Below are 24,128 nucleotides of genomic sequence, written 5' to 3' on the forward strand. Positions count from 1 at the left end.
TGACTGTTACGGAGCCGTCGACACGCTTCCACCACGGAGCCATCGACATTTTTTACGGTGTATGGCAACCGAGCAAAATATCTCGCTGAGGTACGCGTACACTAAAATGCGCCTCCGTACAGGTGTAGGAGGTGTTGGGTAGTGTCCTTCAGCTCCAAGTTCTGGCTGGCGTCTCAGTAATTTTAGGCTACAACGCTAGAACCCTCGCACACTCCACCAAAGAACCTGCGTGTTGCGTTCCTATTCCCCTGCAGGATGTTTCTCGAGCACAGCTTTTGACAGTGACATTCCACGGCCAGGTTTCCGCCCCTATTATTTCCCCACCATCAGCAGCAGAATCTCGCCAGAAGCGTGACCGAAATCATGCCGTCCTTCCGCTTCTACTGTCACTCACTGACAGATGCTGGTGGATTCTTGTGACACCTCCGTCTGCTGGAATGCAGCAGATGGGCATCGTACTTGTACAAACAACGGGGTAGCAAACACACACGCAGATGCGCGGACAAAACACCTTCAGCTTCACTGACAAAAAGCGGCGTCTTTCAAGTGACCGTACGGTGGGCCGTTGGGTTCTAACTACCCCATAACCCTCGTCGGGTCAAACGGCACACAAACAACAGAGTGGTTGTTCAAAACTATACCTTTCACCCGCAGCACAACTCCAAAAGCACGCACGCTCGAGAAGGTCTCCCACCCATGCGCCCACCACCTTCATCAACACCTTCCTCACCCTCAGTAGGAGGCGTGCGTGAACTTGTTGTGAAAAGGACTCCCTCCTCCTGAAGGATATACGAAGCGGGCAAAGGGCGGAAGCGAGGAAAAGAGTATTCCTACGGACGTATCTTGGCGGATGGGCAATGGTCCCGCTCTGGTCCACTGTAGTCTGTACAAAAACCCCCCCAACTGTTGGATGGGGAAAATCAATTTTTTCAACGCAAGCGCAACACCATCGCAACAGGTCACGTTGGGATGAGAACTTCGGGGGCTCCAATGGACGTGGGGGGGTGAGGTTTTCGGGTGTTGATGATGGAGGGACGGGATGGAGCGTCACTTTAGAGTGTAAAGGTGCGTATAACCACTCATCAACTCCACCATATAATTTGCACCTAAATAGGAGGATTTTTTTTTGTTGAGGATATTAGACGAGAGAGGCCTAAAAATAGCTGCAATAGGGCGATATTGCTTGCAACAGTGTTGCGTGAGTCTGATTACGAACTGAATGAATGAATTTGAATCCCTGTTCCAACAATTCATGAAACCTCAAAGATTTACAAATCCTTCATTATTAATGAATCTTCTGCTCTGGAATTGCTCTGTAGGCAAATTGATATCCCCAAATAGTTACTCACCTCGATCAGCTTCGACGAATCGACACAATGTTTCATCTATAGAAAATGTTATTACTTGAGATGTAGAAAGATAAGTCTAAAATCATATTTCCAGAGAAATTCGAAGATCTTTGAGGATGCATGCATCTTTGAGGTTTCATGATTCTTGGAGATTGATGGAGTCAGATTTAAATGACTTCTCACTAAAGATTCTTATGAAAGCATCTCGAAAGGTTCATTAGGGACAACTCTAGTTGACAACCATGTAACCATATATCCCAAACAATACGTACTTGGATGACTGAACTTATAGTACAACACTACACAAAGCGTTTACGGAAAAGGATATACACACCGAAAAGAAAAAAACAGAAATAACTACTCTACAGTAAAAACGATATCTGCGAAACCTCTTTTCCGGTCAGGCTTAAATCATGGTTTGTGTTTCCGTTCTCGTGGACAGTATAGGGCAAGTCACTAAAGCAGATAGTTGTACTCACATTGATGATCTGATCGTACGCCCACAGCCACTTGTCGCGGGCGTTGAAGTTTTCCCGCTTGCCCTGCGGCTGCTGCTGCGTAATGTCCTTGGCCAGGTCGTTTACACCGGTGGCATCGGTCGCGACCGATGGGACGCCCGGGCCGAGACCGGTCCCGCCGGTTCCGGTCGTTCCACCAACGCCACCGCCCTGACTCCCGACGAGCCCGGCCCCGGTCAGCTGCTCCAGCTTGTCCGCCTTCGCGTCGTAGCCGTGCTCGAGCAGTGCGTTCGTCCCGGCGGACGCACCGACCAGCAGGCCGCCCGCCCCACCGACCCCGGCCCCGCCGGCCGTCACATTCCCACCCTGCTTGGCGGCGTTCGCCTGCTCCAGCTCTTCCAGCTCCTCGTCGAAGCACTCCTCGCGCTCGTCGAAGAAGTGTAGCTGCTTTTTGAGCGTCAGTCCGTCGGATTGGTGCGTCACCTTCGGCAGCTTCTTGGAGGTGGGTGGTTCGCCGGGCAGCCGGTCCTCGTCACCGTACCGCTCGTCATCGTACAGCTCCGGACCGTTGGCGGAGGCGGCATCGTCCAGCTGGTCGTAGCTGGACCGGTGCGGTTCGTACACCGGCTCCTTCGCCTCCTTCGGCAGGGTGGTTTGCTCCGGTGACAGCAGGTACGGATCGACCGGGTCGTCGTGGTAGTACATCCCGTCCATCGTTCGGTCGGGCGAGCGCCTCAGCGGCGGCTTCTTGTCCGGACTACCCGCCAGATAGCTCTGGCCCTTGCTGGTGGCCGGCTTGCTCGGCAGCAGCTTCGGCGTACCCGACACACTGCTGACCGGCACGTGGCTCATCGCATCGTAACCCTGATCGAACTGTGATTGCTGCTGCTGGTGCTGCTGGCGTGTGCCCGCACCGCCCGAGTAGTCGCTGCGACTGCTCGAGCCGCCACTGCTCGACACCGGCGTACTGCTGCGGCTGCGACTCTTCAGCGCCGTCACGCGATCGTTCATGAGCGTCGGGCGCGGTGCGTACTCCTTGTGGCCGTTCGGCAGCATCCCGTGCCCGGCCGGGTCGTCCCGGGTCGCACCGGTCGGATAGTGCTGCTGCTTGTACGGATAGCCGAGCGACTCGTGCACCGGCGCCTGTATCGACGGCAGCTGCTTCTTCGGCGCCCCACCACTGGCCGGCGGCTTCATGCCCCCCAGCCCACCGTTCAGCATCAGCGCCCCCACGTCCGTGCTGTTCGCGCTGTCGAGCTGCTCGCTGTAGATCGGATTGTGGTTGCAGTAGCCGGGCGACTGGCTGGCGACCGGCGGCGCCGGCAACCCCCGCCCATCCGCGTACTCGTCCGCCGGTGCGTACCCGTCGTTGTACGGTGCTTCCGCGACGAGCGAAAAGTTCCGGTACGCCGCATTCACGTCCGCTGCGATAAAAGACATCGACTGGGATGGTCTGGGATGGTTAGCAATGTTCTGTATTTTCGGCAGTTTCTTGATCTTTCTACTCGACAGCGTGATCGATGAGGTCATGAAAAAGTCGCTGTAGCAGTAATCGTCCGTATCGTCGTCGTTCACGTAGAACGACGAGGTGGTGATAAAGTTCTCCTTGTTCTGGGACAGATCGCAAAAGTAGTTGATCGAGTTACCGAAAATGTTCGAGTTCAAGCGCTTCAGACTGTCGTCGTCGATCGGACCGGATATGCTCTTGCGCGCCTGCCGAAAGAGTGGATAAAAGAGAAAGCGGAGCGGGCGAGGGGTGGCGGGGGGGGGGGGTTCAGGGGTAGGGGGGGTTTCGGGCCGGAGGGTTTGAGGTTGGTTGTTTTTTTTTGGATAATGCACCAACACACAGAACATACACACACACACAGTTGTCATGTATATATATATATATATATATAGATACACAATATATATATATAGACATGGAGATATCGAGATATAGAATCCCGGGATATTACCACAGGTACACCGAACCGGTGATGCAGATTGACGCATCCACATGCGAAGAATTGTGTGCCGGCGCGGACAGGAACGAGAACAAGTGGCAAGGAGTACAGGGAAAGGACAGGAAGGGAGATAAAGGAGCGGGTGGTTTTGGACAAATTTTCGGAAAGGAAAAAAAAGAGAGAGATAGAGGGAGAGAGAGAGAGAGATAAAACGTATATAATACAAAACAAAACACAAAGAAACACACAAAAAGCGAGAGCAAGAGAAGTAAACGAGAAGAAGTGTGAGAAGAAGAAGAAGAAAGTAAGTTTAGTAGATCATTGTTCGGCATTTGCTGGGGTCAGGGTTCGCGTTCTGAACGCGGTAATCCTTTCACAGGTAAACAGAATTTCTAAAGGCACACGCACAGGCAGGAGAGCGTGAGATAGAGATAGAGGCTAGAACACAAGAACAATAGGGGTTTTGTTTGTTTTAGGGCTCAGAAGGAACACGTATAGCAAGCATATCCGAAGCAGCTGCAGGTGTCCTTCCTGACTACACGGTCAACAGGGAGATGGACCACAAAAAAAACAACACACACACACACACACAAAAAACACAAAAAGCATTTGGAGATCACTCGCGATCGCGCTCGTTTCGGCTTATTTGGACCATCCGGAGATATAAATGCGTGTGCGTGTGTGTTCGTGTTTGTTCACTTAGAACTGCACCCAAACACACGCACACACATGCGGCTCCTTACGGGAGCTTAGTACACACCGCACATTCAGAAACACTCTTGCGATAAGTCAGCCAAAACTATGAGGAGTTCAGGTGTGATTTTTTCGGGGAAGCCACGGGCGAGGTATTCGGGAAGATGTCGGGAAATGGTTTTGGGGTCTCTGGCGTAGCGGGCGACTCACCCGTCTATTGGACCGGGTTTGCTTGTCCCGGGGAGTTTGCTGAGGCCAACAGGCGTTCCAACCGGACGACACGACACGACTGAGCGTGTGTGTGCCCTTGGTCTAAAAGGCCGCCACACAACGCACAAGCCACAGCATCCCCCACCCGGCCTCCCTTTCGAATAGAGGAGTGAGCGAGAACCCAAGGCCCGTGCCGAGGATGTCCGTGTGCAGGAGACCCTTGAGATGCCCCGTGCAGGGAGGAAGGCGGCCAGGCTAAATCCGGTTACGATAGACCAATTCCAACTCCAATTCCATTACCGCTGCACTTAGTAGCGCATTCCTCCCTGCCTGGCGCATCCCGACATCCGTTCCCTCCACCACCTACTCAAGCAGATTGGAAAGGAAGGAGGGATGGAGTAAGGGGTGAAGCGGAAGTCGATTTGCCCAGTGGGTGGTTAAGTGGTTTCCATGTTCTTTCCTGCTGCTTTTTTTTTGTTGTTGTTGTTCCTGTTGTTCCTTTTCTTGTTTTGCAAAACGCTAAGCGTGTGAGTCTCGGATGAAATGACCAGCAAATGGGTGGAGGGATCGTTAATGTGCCCCGGAATCTCGGTACGTCGACAGGATATGAGGTGCGTTAATGCCGATATATGAGCAAAGCGAGATACATCATATAGTAAATGTGTGTTGTGGGGGGGGTGGGTGGAGTGGTTGGGTGTTAGAGGCAGGGGATAGATAGTTGATAACCAAATTGATTGAAAACAGAACGAACATAAAAACGATAGTTGACATACATATAGTTATATATCGTGGTCAACGGGAAGGAGCGATACAGACAGAGATAGATAGATAGATAGAGATACAGAGCGATAGAGAGATAGCGAGAGCGAGAGAGAGAGAGAGATAGCGAGTATAAGGTTCGAGAGTGAACGTGCAGTGGATGCTCACCTTTACCGATAGGTCGATGTTGAAGTTGTCGATGAGTGGCGGTTGCGGTCCGGTTGGATTAATCGACTTCGGGTTGCGCTGCGGTATCGGCAGCTTCCGTACAGCCGGTGCCTTCGACCGGAAGTCACCGGCGCTGCCAAACACGCCGCCACCCTTCGGTTGGGGCAGCTGGCGTTTGCCGTTCCGCGTTGGGTTGGGAAGTTTCCGGCCGGTTCGTGCACCGCCGACCCCGTTCGGCAGTGAGCTGTGGGCCGGATCCGGTGGCAGGTAGGCGGACCCGGTCGGACGGAAGTGATCGTCATCGTACCCGTAGCCAAGATCACGTCCGGCGCTGCCCGATCCGCCGGAACCACCGAGCGCACCGTCGGCAGTGTCGAACAGGTTGCCCAGCTTGCCCTTCGGGCTGTACGCGTTCATGCCCGTGATAGCACTCGGGGCCGGGTGGGCCAGGCCGCTACCCGTACCGTGCGTACCCGACCGTCCGGTGGTTGGGCCGGATGTACCGCTGCCGGTTGCGCCGGCCCCACCGTGGTAATCGTTCGGCCGGCTCCAGTAATCGTGATGTCCCCGGGCGGTGTCACCATCGTAACCGCCGCCGAGTTGTTGATGGTGGTTCATATTCACTTCGAAGCCCTGCGGCAGCAGATTTTCCGTGTGTATCTCGAGCTTGCCTGTCTTCCAGTAGTAGCCATGCGTAAATCCATCACTCGTGTGCGCTGACCTTTCGTAGCAGTTATCGTCCATACCTGCAATGTTTGGAGGTGGTAAGTGGAAGATGCATTGCAAGCATTACTCGGTAAGCATTAGTGAGCCTATCCAAATCATTACTGCATTATTCCTCCGCATATAGACGAAGTTAGGGGTATTTATATTTAAGGTATTTCCGCCCCTTGTGTGAGCACGCTGCCCAGAGGTGCAGAATCTTGACAGGAACACTTCATGCCAACGGTATTACAGCACTAGACCCTGTGCCACATCGTGTAATAAACACACTCACACACGCATCACATGTACCACAGGCCGCCATTAGCATGAGTGGAACCGCAGGCACTTGCACAATAACATGGAGTTTGACATTGGGAAAAATAAGGTTCCTTTTTTTCTGTGGAGGCGGTGGGCGCTATTTTTAGAATTGAACTTCTATTAATATGGCTGTGTGTGTGTGTGTGTAAATATGCGCGCTACCCTGCGTGTAAGACATCCTATCCCACACAAAAGCACTGGAACACAAACCGTTCGGGGTCCTGCCGTCAGCTTCACCTTCCGATGGTGAAACTCGCGGAATCTGATCTTTGTGTGTTAATTTCTTTCTGGAGATTAATGGGACCATTGAAGAGTTTTCGCGCTGCCCGAAAGTTTGTATCCACACGCATATTTGTATGCGTATGTGTGTGTATGAGTTGTTGGAGTTGTATGGTTGGCTTCCAATGTCCTGGGCCTTACTAGATACTGCTGGATTGCAGGTAGTAATCTATCCATCACCACTATGCCTCGCTTCTGTTGTAAAGGGGAACACATAAAGCTTGGTTAGGGTTGATTGTTGGCAAAGGCGCTATAGGGGGTGAACGGTGTTGAGGTGACGTTGGACGCGTAGTGCGCCCGTTCAGGTTGAAGGTGGCCATTATCGATTGTCGCGGTGGACTGACGTGCTTTTTTTTCCTCCCTATTGATGCTTTCTTTGCGTCCTAAGAACGCATCCGTAATACCCAATGCCCATCCCACCCCCGTTAGTCGTCAGACGTCAGAAAAATGGGTAATGGGACCAAATTGTCCAGAGTTCGCCATATTTACAAAACGTCGCACTGGTTGTTGGAATGTGTATTGTAGGGGGAGTTTTTTTTTGCACAATCGAACACATACACACACACACGCACGCACACATACACACGAATATGTACACTCTTTTCTTCGCCTACAGTGATGGGGTGCATCAGCAACCTAAACTGTTAGTCACACTGCCCTCATATGCAACCCACATCTCCATCCTCCCCCGAATAGTCCTTCCTCCACACAACTCCTAGCGGACGGTTAACTGTGAAAACACCTGGAATGCGCCCGTAGTGTACTGCCGATCGTACCCCAAGTGGCGATGGACGCTGCACACGGTGTCCGCTGGTCCTCGCTGCCCCAGAAGTGCCTCCGGTCAGCGGTCGCGGAAGGAAACTCGGTCGGGCGGAGTCCCCGCGCGCGCGAGGGCCAATAGTTTCACGCTGCTTCCGCTTACTCCGTGTGCACCAGCGCTGACGTTGACGGTGGCGATATTTCACTGGAGGCAAACATTGCAAAACACGGCCGCACAGTCCTCCAGTCGAACGTCGGTGACAGATCGAGACGTTTTCACACCGTGTCCCGCATATGTGGCTGTGTGTGGGCGCGTGGGCCCCTGTGTGTGTGTGTGCGTTAGGCGAAGGCTGTGTGTTTTTCTCGTGCCGTCTTCTGCGCCTGCCCGAATAATGAAATCTGGTGACGTTTCGACTGAAGGGAACTAACAATTGAGACGGGGGGGGGCAGCTGGAACTGAGAAACAGTGTGTGAGGGTGGGAGGGAGCTACATGCCGTCCAAGGCTCTTATCAGCAAGGTCTGTCATAAACTGTGGCCCATTGATAAAGCCCACAGCAAAAGAGATGCAAAGGAAAGATGAAACAGAAACGCGCCTAGGGAATGTCCTGAGGCGAGTTTTTCGCCGTATGACATTTAGCTAACATCTTTAGGGACATCACCATGTTGCTGTTTGATTCTAGCATTACCTTTTACCGGGCGACATCTGTTGGTTAATTTTTCCCCAACTGCTTCAACGGTCGGAGCTGTCACAAGTAAAAAGGAGTTGGAGGTAGTTGACAATATCGGGTTCAGTTTAGATTGCGAATCACTTAAAGAAATGGGCTGCAGTATAAGGGTTACTTGAACATCTGATGAATTCTTCTAAAAACGGAGGTTGTTAGGAAGAAGGAAGTTTAATTGAGCCATCATTTGTTTTGTTGCAGTCATTTCAAGGAGTGCATCTAAAACCCTGACCAGAGACCTAAAACAGCAGCACATCTTCGAAGTCGCCTTTAAGATGTTGGCGCCTGATAGTGTACACCGTTCAAGGAATGCCTACTGAAAATTCCTTCGACAATACACAAATAAATAATCGATTCTAATCATTTTCAACCACCTGTGAGAAGAGGAAATACAATTTTGCATAAACTTAGACATTGAAGCTGTGTAATTCTCATATCCGAAAGTGCCTTCATAATTTTCAGTCGTAACGAACTAATTCTTAATTGAGTTCTCGATACTCCAAAGACTGTCTTGAACAATCTCTGTTGAATGTTGAGATAAGATGCAAGTGTTGCTTTTGCTGAAGTCTTTTAGAATCCTTAAACTTTCTTACATTATTGAGATGGTTCTTAATACGTTCTCTTCTCGGATGGTCTCAAACAGTACCGAAAGGTAAGTTTTTTGTCGATAAGGTGTTCGATTATTCCACCATCTATTGATTCCTCCGGATTTTGAGTCAATTCTCCAAAATCTTAAATATTGTAACTTGCACAACCTACCTGCTTCGTTAAGAAGACTAAGGCAGGAATCAAAACTTTTATTTTCACCTCTTATCACGGATCATTCCTATATTCGGATGTTGACACATAAAGTACATCAAAAACTACAAGTCAGGGGTTTTTTTTACTAATAAAATCATCGGCTTATATTTTAGTAATAACTTATAACACATCAATTACACAGTTGTCATTTTTATTACATTTAGACTTTTTTTTCTTTTTGTTTTCTTTTCTTGAGCTATACGGTACACCGTTTTGGAAATGACATTCAGGACTGGATTCTTTTTTTTTTTTAGTTTTAGCTTTTTTTTGTTTTTGTTTTTCTGCTTTCTGCTTTCTTTTGTCTCGATTCGCCACCGGTCGGTCACAAGTAGCCGACGCAGGGCGAAGAGAATGCACGCACCGGGAAGAGCCGGGGATGAGCGGTCGGGGTATGTATGTGTTTGTGTATATATATATATATATATATATATGTATATATGTATAGCCGCAAGAAGCGTTTTGCGGGTCGAACTGCAGTTTTTTTTTTCGTTTAAATCGTTTTGCTGGACACATGATTAGAAGTGTGATTTTTGCTTTGTTTGGCTGCACAAAATGCCTAAGATATTACCCATTTTTCGTTAATTTTTTGTTTTGCTTTGTTGTTTGTAATTCTATCTCTTTGTCTCGTTTCGTGTTTCTGTAAGCGCACCGGGTGCCGATAACGCCAACTGATTCACTTCTTTGCAGCCACCCTATTATACCCGAACACACCCTTCATTCCCTTCGCTAACCCCTTTTTTTCACGCTCTTGAGATTACTCGCCGGGTTCGGCATAAATTGGCAACCCTTAACCGGGAAGCTCCTTCACTCTCTCTCTCTCTCTCTCTCTCTCTCTCTCTCTCTCTCTCTCTCACTCTCTCTCTCTCTCTTCGATTTTGCCACATACACACACTTGCGGTTCGTTTTACAATTAATCAAAAGCGATGTATGACGTTCCTTAAAAACATGATATTTTTTGCCTTGCTCGTGTGGGTTTTTGCTTATTTTGACATTAGTTTCGAGTACTAGCCCTTCGTTTTGCTTCATTTCGTTTCGCTCGCTTTGTTGCACTCTTTCAGTCTCCCTTTTGCTCAGTTTTCTCGACATACTTTTACGTGGTGTATTAGACAAATGGTTGGGTTTTGCGACGTTTTTTTCGTTTTGTTTTTACTATAATCTTTGTTCGGTGTTCCATACACGAATGATTTTGTATTTATGTTCCGGGTTTTGGTTGTCTGTGGTTGTATGTGTGTTTGTGTGTTTTGTGTGAATGAGTGAGTGAGTTTGTGTTTTTGGATGAATGAGAATATTTTGTTTGTTTTTTCCCTACCCACACATTTTTTTAACCCCGCTCGGCATTGGGGCTCACAACATGAATATCGCATACATTATATTTTGTTTGTTTTGTTTGCTTTTACGAATGTCTGTAGGTCTGTACGATGCGCCCTTCGTCACGAACGAAAAAAAAAAAAGTTCAATACAGGTAGCTTACCATCTATACATATATTATTTTGTTGTTGTTTTCCGATCGCACTGGCAACCGGTCAATGTGCAACCAGCCCGTCCGGTGCGGGTCCGGTTTGCCCATCACCGGCCCAGTGCGACACCCACACACACACACGCACACCTTACTCCGCGGACATGATACTGTGCACCTGCTCCAGCTTGAACGCCAGCCGCTGCTTCTGCGAAAACTCGTCCTCCTCCAATGTGACAGTCAGTTGCTCGTTGTATTTTACTGCGTACTGATAAAGCTCGTGTAGGGCGCAGTTGGTATTAAATTCGGTTGTGTGCAACTGTTGGGAAGAGAACGCAAGAGAGAGAGAGAGAGCAAGGTGTTAGAGGGGAAGGGCTGCTTCGGGGGGGCGACAATGGTGGGGCTTGGAAACGTTGGCGGGCTTACACTCACCCTGGACTCCTCCGCGAGCATGGCGTTCATGTCCTGGTCGGAAATTGCCGGCATGTCCCGGATGTCGTTATAGTAACGCTCCACCCATTCACGGTACGAGGGAATGTCCTTGGCGTACAGCAGTTTCGAACTAGGCGAATCTTTCCCTGTGGTTGTGAAGGTAACGCACGGTTGCGATTAGTGTTGAACATGCGTGTTTGGTACGATTTGCTTATACGTTACTTACCTAGCCTGTGGTCCGACGTTGAACACGAGTCCATGAAGGTTTGAGCCACAACCGAAAGGCAAGAGTCCACGATATTGGACTTATGTATATCAAACACGAAGTTAGGATTTTTAATGAGATTTACCCAGAATCTGTAAACGTTTGCGCGTTTGTGTGGAAGACAGAACACAGATCATTAGTTACTAGCGCTTTACAAGCTTTACATGCACGCGTTACTCACCGTAACGGTAAACTGTTACTCTTCCAAGTGTGCACAACCTCCGGATCGGTAATACCATGTAAGAGTGCTTGATCATCTAGAAAGTCAAACATATACTTTATTGCTAAGGGCAGTGCGGAGCCACGGTGTGCGGTACTGAAGATGGTTTCGAACAGATCGTCGACAAACTTCTGGAGTGTACCCTGTGGAGTGAAAAGCAACAGTGAAACACCATTAGTCCAAAAACCCGACCCGGACACGGACCCGTTTGTGACACCCTACCTTAGTGGCTAGCAGTCGTGTTAGATAAATCTCCGAAACCATCTTGTTCACCCGTTCGCCCTCCTTCGAACCGTCGCTGTCATGGTGCTTCACCAGGTGCCAGTACTTGAGACTGTTCTCCTGCAGGTCGACGTTCATGGGGCTGCCGGCGCGGCTGAACGGTGGCGACGGCGAAACAAACTTCGATATGTTTAGTGTTTCGTACTTGTGGATCTTCTCCGAGTACTTTTCGCCGAGCAGCGTTATGTTGTAGATGGAGCTTTCCTTCGGCACCAGGCTCAGACACGAGCCCTCGCTCACGCGATAATGGTGCAGCGTGTTTAGCTTCTTCCACTCGCCGTCCGTCTTCGAGGTCGAATCCTCATCGTACAGGATGAGCCGCCCGGTCGCGCCGGTGCGCCACTCAAGATCGAGATCCTCCTTACGGGGCCGCTGGCTCCACGGGATCGCCTTGTAGATCGTGTCGAGACACTTCTCCTTCACCTGCCCGATGCTGTCACAGTCCAGCACCTTCACCGGAATGTTTTCTGTGTTCGTTGGTATCATCTCGATGTTGTTGCACAGTATCGGCGGCTGCGTAATGCTCGCGTACACCGTGATCACCTTAAACTCGATCATCTGCCGGATCAGCTTCTCCTCGCTCAGCGAGTAGCGTGCCTCGTGCGTGATCGCATCGACCGGACCCTTGTCAATCTGACCCTTGACCGCACGGAACAGCATGTACAGCGGTTCGCCGGCGCACTCCTTCAGGAACTTGTACAGCAGAAACGTGAACCAGGCGGACAGCATCTTTTCCGCGACCGATTCGGTACGGCGCAGCAGCAGCTTCGGGTGCGATTTGCCATCGATGCACTTCTCGATCAGCTCGGCGAGCAGCGTCTTCAGGATGTCGGTGCAGTACTCGAGCTTGCTCTGCAGCGTCACCATGATCAGCGAGGCAACGTTGACGCGCTCGCGCATCGAGAAGTACCGGTTGCTTTCGAGCGTCCGGATGAAAAGCAACAGGAATGTCTTGTTCATAACGAGCTGCCCGAACAGCCGCAGGCCCTTCTCCTTGCGCAGCAGTTCCGGTTTTTCCCACTGCAGCACCACATGGTCGTCGTGGTTCGGGAAGAGAATCTTCATCGCGTACGTACGGTAGTCCAGGTACGGTATGCCGCCGGACGTGATGTCCCCACCGAGATCGGTCATTTCCGTTTGCAGCTCCGCGAACGCTTCCTTGCATTCGGCAGCGACACGCAGCTCGAGAATGTCCATCTGCTCCTGCATGTTCTTCAGCACGCGATTGTTCTCGCTCGTCTTCTTGCGGTACGCAATCACCAGCGCGACAAACACGAAGAAGAACAGTGCGATTGCTATCACCACGCTGAACGTCACCGCATTGCTGCTGAAGCTCGGCAATATGCCGGCCGACGTGTACACCATGTAGCCGATATCGAACTGCAGCGAATTGCCGACAATCACCTTCACGTGCACCTTCTTCGCGTCCGGGTTCTTCGGCGGCAGACAGGTAACCTGCTGGCGCGACATCGACGTTATGTTGCAAATGCCGTGATCGCCGATCTTCACCACCACGTCGCTGTACTTGCACGCCCGGTCAATGTTGCGCCCGTTGATGTTCAGGTACTCGCTGTTGAAGTACTTCACCTCGTCGAACGGCTGGTAGGTCGGGTTCGGGTACAGCTCAAAGTAGCTGCCCCATTGGGACGATAGGTTGCGCACCGTCATCACATCGTTCATGATGAATCCGTACTCCAGGTTGATCGGGTCGTCCGACTCCCCGAACGGGTCCTCCTCCTGCAGATCAATCTTCGGCGAGTAACACTCCATCAGCTGCGGATTGATGATGTTACACTCGTTCAGCGAAATTTGCCCATTGTAGTAGACGTAGATCTGGGGTCGCTGAATCGAGCCAAAGTTACGACCATGTACCGCCATCTTGATACCACCCGCCGGTATTCCTGTGACCGCAGAATCGGAAGAAATGCACAGTTAATAAATAATGTGATGATTCTAGATGACCTTACGTCACAATGGCAGCAGTAGTAGGGGTTACAATAGCGGATGCATTGTAGATAATAGGAGTGACTGATTGGAGTGGTTTTATCATACGAGTTCCCAATGCAATTAGCTGTAATTCTATTTCTGTATCGTAATTCTAGCAACTCTGCATTGCGTACATAAACAAGTAAAGCGTTATCAGTTGATTTCGTTTCTGCAAAACACAGCTGTCAACATCACCCAGTGCGAAGACATTTGGCTTTGTGTCAGTAGAATATAAGCAACCCGGAGTCTCCTCTATTTTTTTACGGAAAAAGGAAAATTCCTCACAACATTATAAGATAAAGCTGAGGATAAAGGGTAAAGAGATCTCGAAAGTCACCTAATAGACCTAATAACAGAAGGCCGCCATGACCTTAGGTCAACTGTCAGCTTCAGTTGTCAATGTCAATGTCAAATTATGCATGGAATCGTATTTCCCCGATCCATAAGGGCTTTATGCCCTGCTTAAATAAGCTAAACAATATTGGAAACTCTTGCAGAAACATCATAAGCACCACAATTCTCCAGAGTAACCCACACAATACGCTTACCTTTAGCCGTTTTGCTCTCCCCGGAAGACACCAGCTCAATCCACGGGTCGGGAACATACTCGAACAGGTCACCGTTCAGCTCGCGCACACCATTATCGAACACCATCTTCAGCTTGCCCTGCATCGGGCTCGGTACAGCGGTCGTCCGGCACGTCGCCTCACGGTCGTTCGTACTCAGTATCTCGCACGGATGCTGGTCGAGGAAGGCACGGACCCGGCTGCCCGTGTTCAGGTACCGGCCCATAATCTTGATCGTCGTACCGCCCGATATCGGTCCATGTTTCGGCTCGAAGTTTTCAATCTCCGGATCGACAAACTCAAAATCGTTCGCCGACTCGCCCCGGAAGTCCGATATCTGCACCACGACCCGGCCCGACCGGTGCGACTTAACGCCCGGTCCGTCCACGCTGCACACGATCTCCTTCGTCTGCACGTACAGCTCCCGGAACGGCATGCAGTCGATGCCGGCGATCTTGATACCACCGTACACGTCCTTGAACTTCTTGCCGAGATTGATGCCGCGGATCGTAATGTTGGTGCCACCTTCCCACGGGCCCGTTTTGGGATCGAACGAGTGGATTTCCGGGTTCGGGCAGGTTTGCTGATTGTTCAACCAGTCGGTTTTGTTCTGGCCCTCCACCTTGCCGGAGATGCCACACTGGTCCTCCACCTCGCACGTGTTGGACGACGAACACCAGCCACATTTGTACTTTTCCTCCAGCGCCAAACAGACACCGCAGCTGTCGGACATATCCCGGCAGCGATAGATGACAACTGCAAAAACAAAAAAACACGGGAAGGGAGCAAATATTGGGATGAGCATATAACGTGTCAGACATCAGCTACTTACCATGGATATTGTTCGGATTGTCCAACGGCTTTGAACCGCCCCAGATGACCGCAAACGTTGCGTTCAGCTTGGACGTTTTCGCCGTGTAGGTGAACTCCATCTCGTCGCAGTAGATCGTGTCGCCCAGCAGCTGTGCATTGACGCTCGTCACCCTACCCTCGACGTTGAATTGACACACGAAGCGCGTCTGCACGATGAATTGACCGATGATATGTACCTTCACCCGGACGGACTTTTTCGAACCGGCCGGCACGAGTATCTCCGAACCGTCCCCGGTAACGTTGATCGTGGGACAGAAGCCGGGCCCGGACCGGTAGCTGGGCCCGATGCGGCTAATGCCGGTCACCAGGATGTCGTTGCGGCAGTTTTCCGCCGTATCGTGCGTGCAGCGGTGCGCTTCCACGCACCAATCGCACGGGAATTTCGACGAGACGCACTGCGTGCAGGACAGATGGGTGCTGCAGTCGAAAAAGGTAAACGTCGTCGAAACGATGTCCGGCCCCTGGGACGTTTTGATTGAGAGTGTTGCGTTAAAATGGTCTGAAAATTACAAACAGAAAAAAACACATAAATTAGCATCCAAAAATATAACAAAAAAATGTTACGTGCCGAAAAACCGAAAAACACTCACTTTCGCCATATCCAATCTGTGGCAACAGGTCCGTCCGTGGGGTGGTACAGTTGACGCCGTTACGCTTCTTCGTCGCGTTCGTGATGATCGGTTTTTCCATGTTCGCGAACGTGAACGCGCACACGAGCGGTTCCTTCAGGTTCGGCAGGTTTTCGATAATGAGCTCGAGCGTCCGTGCGGTGGTGCGCTGCAGCTGATGGGGCGTCACACTCGTAATGGTGGTACATTTGCCCGATTTGTAGCTTAACCACGACAGTGGATCCTTCGAGCTGTCCTGACATTCGTGCCGGCGGCTGCAGGTGTTTTCGAGCGAACACCAGCCACAGAACGGGTCCTTCGCCGACAGACAGGAATGGCAGGTCGTGTACACGGAGCAATCGTATATGCGGATCTTGAACAGCTTGTACTTGGACATCATGTACAGATCGTCGTTGGCCGGATCGAGATACATGTCCGGCTGGATCGGTGACCCAAGGTCGACGTTCATCATCGCGTACTGCATCGCGGACACGGACGATTCCATCACGATCTTCTTCAGCTGGCCCGTCTCGGTGCCGATAAACACGACGGTAAAGTTGGAAGTGGCCGTCACCGCGACCGAGGTCATGCGCTCCTCCGACAGGATAACCGCGAGCGAGGCAACCGCCTGTTCGCCACCGAGCGGCGAATTTACATCCAACCCGCAGAAATCTTCCCCGATCGTTTGCAGCTTCGTCGCGATGCAAGGCATGTTCTGCGAGATATAGTCCAAACCCCGCAAACCCTCACCGTTGTAACACATCTTGATGTTGTGCATAAACTTTTTCCGTATCGCCTTCAGCGAGTAAACGCACAGTGCCGACTGGTTCGCGTTCGGTGCATCAAACACCGCAAACAGCACATCGTCGTTCGTGGTGATCTCGAGACTGTGGGCCAACTCGTGGCCCGGTTTGCCAACGTACGCGGCACTGACCGTCTTAAACTTGGTGCCGTTCTTGCTCGTACAGTCGACCGGTATCTCCGTGTACGAGTGGTAGTGCGAATCATCCTGACAGATCCGTACCAGCTTCGTGATCCGCTCCTTCGATGCGTAGTGCGAGCTGCTCTTGTACTGCGTCGTGAGGAAGTAGGAGAACCGCTCCGAGCTGAACCCGTACACGTAGTTGATGATGTACGTTTCGCGCGCGTAATTGTTGACGAACAGGCGCGTGCCGGTCGTAACCGCGCTGGCCGCCAGCTGAAACAACCGGTCCCGGGCGAGGCTGCGCGACGACACCGCCGGTATTTCGCTGCGGTACGGCGAATTCCCAGTGAACGTGACCGCCACGTACAGCACGTTGTTCTCCGCGGACGCGAGCGGTGGACCGGGCGCGATAAACGCGACCGTACTGGCGTTGGCGGTGTTTGCCACCACCGCTTCCAGCACCTCCTGCTCGACGATGCTGATATTGTGCAGGTTGCGGATGTGACAGATGCCCTGAAACAGCGAACCGCACACGATCAGGTTCTTCGCGTTGCTGTCTATCAGCAGCATCTTGTTGACGTTGTCCATCGGCGTTTTGACCGCACCGCCCGGACACTCCAGTATCGTACACTGGTACGAATCGTTCTGCGGTCCGGTCGTCACGACCGTCAGGATGTTAAAATCGTTCGTTATCTGGTAGAGTTTGTTTACCGCTCCCACGTAAACCTGTGCGACACATTTTCGGGGGAAGTAGGGGAATGAATTATTATTATTATTTATTTCTTATTGCTTGCCTCAAGGGCTGTACAATGACGTCTTTGATTACAAACAAAAATAACGACAAGAAAATAGGATTGAGGAGACGAGACACATTAGGAAGAAGTAGACAGAACACGGGAACGGAAAGTAGAGAACGATACACTGTGGTCAAACAAATCACCCACGGAATTGAATTCAGATAGAATTCACATTTTCGGGGGAAGTAGGGGAATGAATGACAATTTCGAACAGGGGGGTGTGGAAATTTGGGTGACATTATACTTACATATCCGGTGCTTCTGTCCACCGCCAGGTGGTTGAGTGTAGAATTAAAAACTATTTGACTAACTAGTCGACTGCTAAGGTCTGTGGCATTGCTTCCCTTCGATGGGAAATTGTGATTGGCTTGCGGTTGGGCGCACAGTACGCTGATGAGGATGATGAGGACAATGCCGGTGCGCTGGAACCGCTCCATTGCTAAGATCGCTGCAAATAAAATAGGAAAATTGTTTGAAAAAAAAAAACCCACACACACACACACTCACACAATCAATTGGGAACAATAACTGCTGGCGGAAAATGTCGCACCATCGTGTGACCGCAACAAAACAAACACACAAAACCCCTTTTGTGCAAGCGGACAACAGCAAGCCCCCCCACTTGCTGGGAGATGTTTTTACACCGAGCAGGTGATATTGATAAGCCCGTCCAAACCGGGGTGAAAAACCAAAATGGACACCCAGTATCGCGCCTAGTAACCAGGAAGACCACCACCAACCCCTCCTCCCTCCCGTTTTCTTCCACTCTCCCCCCCCCCCCACCGCCTCCTAGGCCGTGATGCGCGCAACAACCGGCAAAGTGGTTGAAGGAGGGCACAACGAGACGCATGCGCATCGGCACGGTAACCAATTTCGCCACACACAGTTACTGCGTCCTGTGCAAAGGGTGGAACTTACATCGTCCCGTAAACACCCACTCCTTCCCCCTTCCACCCAACCACCCACGCAACAACGAAAACCCGTGCATCCCGAGAAATGAACGCCGTTCTGCGGCGTTATCAGCCTGCGCCTTGGTATCCGCTGGTGTATCTAGAGTTCCATTTCTGTTTCTTCCTCGCCGATAGTGGTATCAGGGAAAGGCAAAGAAAAAAACGAAACGAAATGCACTCGAGGATGTTACTGCGGTGTTTGTAATGTTAGTTTTTGGGCTATTCCGATGCTTCTGAATTCGAGATGATTCGGGGACATTGCAGGACTGCGTCGTTCGACATCATTCGCATGACGTGATCAGCCCAAGCGCAACCACAAACACACAGCTGATAGACATTTGTCGTTGTGGCGTGAAATTCTTCCACTCTTAACGCCAACCGCCCGGTCTTGGCTTCTCCCCCTTTCGGGTGTCCTCAGTATTTGAGCAGCAGCAGACGTTTAGTACTTCCTCCTAATAGCGGCAGTTAGAATAGACGACGGTTTCCTGCATCTTCGCACTGCTTCGCTGGGTTAAACCGACTTAAGCAGCACACAAAGCTAATTGGACATGCCTCCGACAAAGGGAGAATGGAGGAGCAGCTGGGAAACATGTGTTCCGGATTTGTACCGTGTGGATGTCCTCTTTCGTGCTGGGTGCCATTGTGAAGGTTGATCGTTGCACACACCCGCGCGCGCGCGCGTCTGTGTTGATGTGAGTTGATAGGGTTGTTGTTTGGTTCATTGTAGACGTTGATAGCAGCTGCGTTAAGTGGTGGTTTAACTTTACACGCAATTTCGGTGTGGCAAACAAGCTTAGCGGCCGAAACCACATGTGCGCGACGAATGGATGCATTCCTCTAGCGTATGAGCACAATTCTTCGGTGATCGGTGCGTCATCGTTGGCACAAGTGTCCAATCATGCCGTTACGAAGTTTCTAGCCGATATGGTGAACTCATCGTACATATGCTGGAGGGGGCATGGGCTGGGGTTATTTTAGCAGGATTAGTAATGCACACGCTCACGCAATATCCATAAAACAGAAGCAACAACCAAACCCCCGGCGGGGGAGAGAAAGAACCATATGGAATATTCTGATTCTGGTTTCTGATTTTCTGGGGGAGATCTTGAGATCATCAGTCGCAGCATAATACCCGCAAGCGACCAACTGTTTGCCACTCGCTGTCCCCTTTTCGTGTCCTTCCGTCCGGTGGGTTTTCGCCGGTCAAGTTTTTTCTTGAAGATTTTTGGTCGCCATTCTGATAAGGTGTGTTGTCGATTACAAAAAAAAAACACACACACACACACAAGATAAGGTAAACGCACGGGAGCGGATGTGTGCAATTGCTCAGGGGGGGGGCGTTTTTTTTTTTTGTTGTTGCTGCTGGTCTTACACCGGAAGTAAGGAAGTAACTGCAAAGCTTCTTCTACTCACGGCTTCTTCAATGCAAAAGGGCGGGTTAGGGGTAGGGTTTGATACCACCGACGGTTCCCGTGGGGATTCATTCAGTTTCTCTTTGTAATCACACAAACACACACACACACACAGACATGTATAAACGCTAATGGTAAGGTGAAGATGTGGAAAGGGATGTAAGTGCGCCCACAGAATGCAACCAACGCAAACCCCTCTTCTTTACAGCCACAGACCTATACACACATCAAAACACACAATTACATACACAAAAATGCACGAAAAGGAAGAAATGGGATGGGTGGGTGGGGTGATTGATGGAGAGAGAGAGAGAGAGATCACGCCTTTTTTTTTTTTTTAAAAAACTTCTCTTCTGTACGTGGTCCCGTCTTCGGGCAGGAAAGGTTTCTACCAAAGGCCAGAAGTAACTTCTGGAGCGGCTGCCATTTTCGCCACACCAATGTAACGCGCGCGTGTGTGTGTGTGTGTGTGTGTGTATGTATGTGCGCGAGAAACGTCGTGCGTGTTTTTCCCTCCCTGGCACCCCTCTCCACCCCCCCTCCACTTCTTCAGCTTACTTTCGCGGTATCCTCTTCTTCCTCTTTGTCTTACATCTCCAGTTACACGCATTTTACACAAATTCGCTCACACTGAATTTCATTCTACACACTCTCTCTCTCTCTCTCTCTCTCTCACTGAAGAACTCTTTCTCACCTTACCCTCCCTTAAATCCAGGTTTTTTTTTTGTGCAAAACAGGGCTACGCGCGCCCCGTCCACGCACATACAATGCAACGCGACACACACACAACCTACCAACCCTTAAGCTAACTATTTTACACTCGCGCTGCTCACCTTTCAAACACTTGGGGGGTACAAACGCGGCCTATTCTCACGCGAAAAATGACCGCGCGCGCTCACCAAACAGTAACAACTAACTTTGCACACTTGCGTGCAGACATCCATCCACCACTTGCGGTTGGGGGAACGGTAAGGGCGAAATCCCCCGGTGGTAGGGACGAAGGGGATGTGGATGGGGGTGTAGATCAAAGAGCGCCTTCAAAAGAAAAGCCTTTTTTGAACTTCTGGGCAAAACCTTCGGGCGTACATGCTTGTCCCGGTAAGATTACAGCCGGACACACACACACACTGCCAGATGCAAAGGACGTGCGGACGGATGTGTCCAAATGTGTCCAAACAAATCCCCTAAAACCACCCTGATACATCAGAAGCAATTGTGCTGTTACAGCGATTCTTTGCGGGCAAAGGAACAAATCAAAGAGTTGCAAATCAACTCTTTGAAGACTCTTTGAAGAAGTCTTCCCACACTACAGAGGGCAGATGCAGGTTTCCGGTGCGATATACCCACCGACCGGACAAAACAATTCGCCAGCGTACGGGATGCATCGGGGTGCTGTGGGTGGAACATATTTTCCTTTCATCGTAGAGCTAAACATAACTGCAACATATCTTTCCGTGTTGCAATCTAGCCCGGAATCGTTTTCTGTGATCTCTAGCAGATCAAAGTGCCCGGAAGCACTCCTGTTTGGTTTCTAAATTTCCTCCTTTTCCTTTCCGGTGGGGTTCCTAACCTCACACTCTACACCAGAAGGTTGGTGCAGTTGCGAAAATGTTTTGCTGCCCCTCTTGAGTACGGCTTAAATTATTCCCTAACAAAATCTACTAACAATTGATTACAGAAAAAGGAAGAAATTCTTGAAGGGAGTTCGTCGTCGATCTACCCCATCGCTCCAAGATGCACGCAAATTAATCCGTATCTGGACAAACCTTCCGAAACAGATGCAGTTGGTGCAGTTTGCTCTCTTCCGAAAGGCCTAAAATCCGGTGCTATACTGTCATGGCTGTTTTCCTTTTTTTTCTGCTGGTAGGATTGCCCCTGGTGTGGTCGGCTACTGCTACTCTCCTTCCACAACAGGGTGCCGGGCGTGCTGCTGCTGCCTGTTTGCTGTGCGCCTTCCGGTCAGCAGCATACGTCGGATAAACCTTTTCCCTTTTCCAGGAAACCACACACACACACACACACACGCACACAAGACACCAGGGCCACACCACTATGACACACCAACACCTCCAACAATAGGGAGCGCCAACTTGAGCGTTTGAGGATGATTCCTTTGCCCTTACTGAGATTCGGTTTCGCGACGCGCGGGCCACTACCACCCTTTCCTTGCGGAGCGGGTTGCAGTTTGCTACTATGTCGCGTACGTCCTCGATTCGTTTTCGACACCACTCTTGGCCTTTTCCGAAAGAAATCAGCTTTTCCTTTTATACAACAAACAAACCAAAAATCGAAACGCACAGAAAACACGTACCGCACCGTACGCAACAGCGATGGCCGCTGGCGGACTGCTTCTGCCGATGTCTTGCGGCCCTGTATGCTTCCTCGCTCGCTGTGTGTCTCCAAACCACTGTGGTCAGCCACTCTATCGCGTACGCTCTACACTGGGTACTGGAAGTCTGCGCGTTCGCCGTTTCACGCTGGGCAAGATTGAGCTTCTCCGCCAACACCACGACGATGACAGCGACGTTACGGCTCTCGACACGGACTCGGTTAGTAGTATGGGTGTACGCGTTTATGCTACGGTGAGAGCGGTTGCCTTTCCTGCTAAGCTGCTGCTGATGCTGCTGGTACCATTCGCCATGATGGACCCCTGGACTACGACAAAGAGATGATGCACACACACGTGCACACACACACAGTCACACAGCCTGACAAAAACGCTGCTGTTACTGTCTTCGCCCAACACTTGCGTTCAACAATTGTCTTTGACTTTTGCGTGTTAGGGCTGTGGTTTTTTGGAGTGTCGCGCTGTGTTTAAAATGCGTGAAGATGGTCCCTCCAAGGGGCATCCTCTCTAGCAACGGTGGGTAGTTAATTTTGGGAATGCTTTCATTAATACATCCCGTTGGGAGAAAAAAAAATTACTCCAGACCATACTCACACACACACACCACCACCACACTTGGTTCCATTTCTTCTGCTTAAGAAGAGCATTGCACGCACTCTTTCTCTTTCAATCGTCTCTGTTCCAAAATATTAACCAGGCGCCAGACCGTTTTGCATCTCTCCCTCGCTCTCGCTTTCTCTCTTCCGCAAGTGTTCTTACATCTCTTCGTGCAGACAAGGGCGTGCGTTTTTTTCTCGCGCTCTCTCTCTCTCTCTCTCTCTCTCTCTCTCTCTCTCTCACTGGCCCTTTTCTTCTCGCTAAAGCCTCCCACACAGTCTCACGCAAACGGTGGTTTACAAAAAGGAATGCAGCGTCGCTGCGTCCACACCAAAACGGAACGGTAAGAAGCAGCACGTGGAACCCAGGGGGCATGGCACGGCGTGGGAGAAGGGGGAAGTGATCCACGGGGTGGGTACGGGCGGTGCCACAAAAAACATGCACAAAACCATGGCGTACGGGCGCGTCGGTGAAGGAATGAAAAGGACCGACTGACTTTTGTTCCCTTTTTCCCTTCCCCTTTTGGCTGTTTTTTCCTTCCTTTCGCTCGCTACCCTTCAGCGACCCAAGCAAACCGACACAGTTGGCTCTTTGGGTGGAAGGAAAAACTTAACCCCCGTGAAAACCGTTCATATGCGAACGGTTTCGCCAACTGCAAACGATTTCACTTCACGTTTTAGCATTGTGTTATATTTACCTTTTGCTTTTGCGTTTAACTACGGTGTTTCTTTACGATTTTACTGTTAGCCTACACTTTACATTGCTTAAAACTTGGGATCTCATCTTGCCGTCGTCCACTCTTGTTGATTCGTGCTGCTTTTTTACTGCTTCTTCTACTTCTTGTGGCTGTTTTGCGTGGAACGCTCCCTTGTGCTGGTTGCCTACTGCTAGCTGTCTCACTTCACGTTTGTTGATGTCGTTTCTTTTCCTTCTACGCGGAGAGCGAGCCATGACGCATGAAAATATGCGACCGAGCAAGGAGGAAAGGGATGCTTTGTTTCGTTTGACGGATGGGATGCGTTTACAGCGGCTAGTCGAACGATCGAGTTCGAATTTATGTTTCTATTTTCATTAAATTTTCAGTTATAAAAGTAATTACTATAAAAATTCACTTTCAAATCGCTTTGAAGACTTAAAATACAAATTACATACATAGTGAGATCCATTTTTTTGTAATCTGCTGAGTGTACGCGAGGACTTTTACTAGGTTGGATGCAGTTTAGTTTGATATGATCGTTTAATAA

The 24,128-nt window shown here is 50.4% G+C and overlaps 1 protein-coding gene across 5 annotated transcripts; it reads right to left on the reverse strand.

Moving 5' to 3' along the window:
- Positions 1-9,606: 9,606 nt before the first annotated feature.
- LOC128307482 (plexin-A2) lies at positions 9,607-23,697 on the reverse strand. Of its 5 annotated transcripts, XM_053045364.1 has the most exons (11): positions 23,582-23,697; positions 17,827-18,026; positions 15,839-17,507; positions 15,208-15,747; positions 14,358-15,131; positions 11,969-13,724; positions 11,764-11,917; positions 11,503-11,684; positions 11,283-11,413; positions 11,057-11,202; positions 9,607-10,943 (listed from the first exon to the last, which is right to left on the reverse strand). In XM_053045364.1, exons 2-11 carry the CDS (start codon positions 18,013-18,015, stop codon positions 10,776-10,778), a joined length of 5,709 nt encoding a protein of 1,902 aa, XP_052901324.1. In that variant the 5' UTR covers positions 18,016-18,026; positions 23,582-23,697; the 3' UTR covers positions 9,607-10,775. The 5 variants fall into 5 exon arrangements, with proteins under 5 accessions (XP_052901324.1, XP_052901323.1, XP_052901320.1 ...); XM_053045363.1 differs by having other exon boundaries at positions 11,764-13,724; XM_053045360.1 differs by having other exon boundaries at positions 11,051-11,202; positions 11,764-13,724.
- Between the last annotated feature and the right edge of the window lie 431 nt (positions 23,698-24,128).

The sequence above is a fragment of the Anopheles moucheti genome, chromosome X, assembly GCF_943734755.1.
Source record: "Anopheles moucheti chromosome X, idAnoMoucSN_F20_07, whole genome shotgun sequence".
Lineage (NCBI taxonomy): Eukaryota > Metazoa > Arthropoda > Insecta > Diptera > Culicidae > Anopheles > Anopheles moucheti.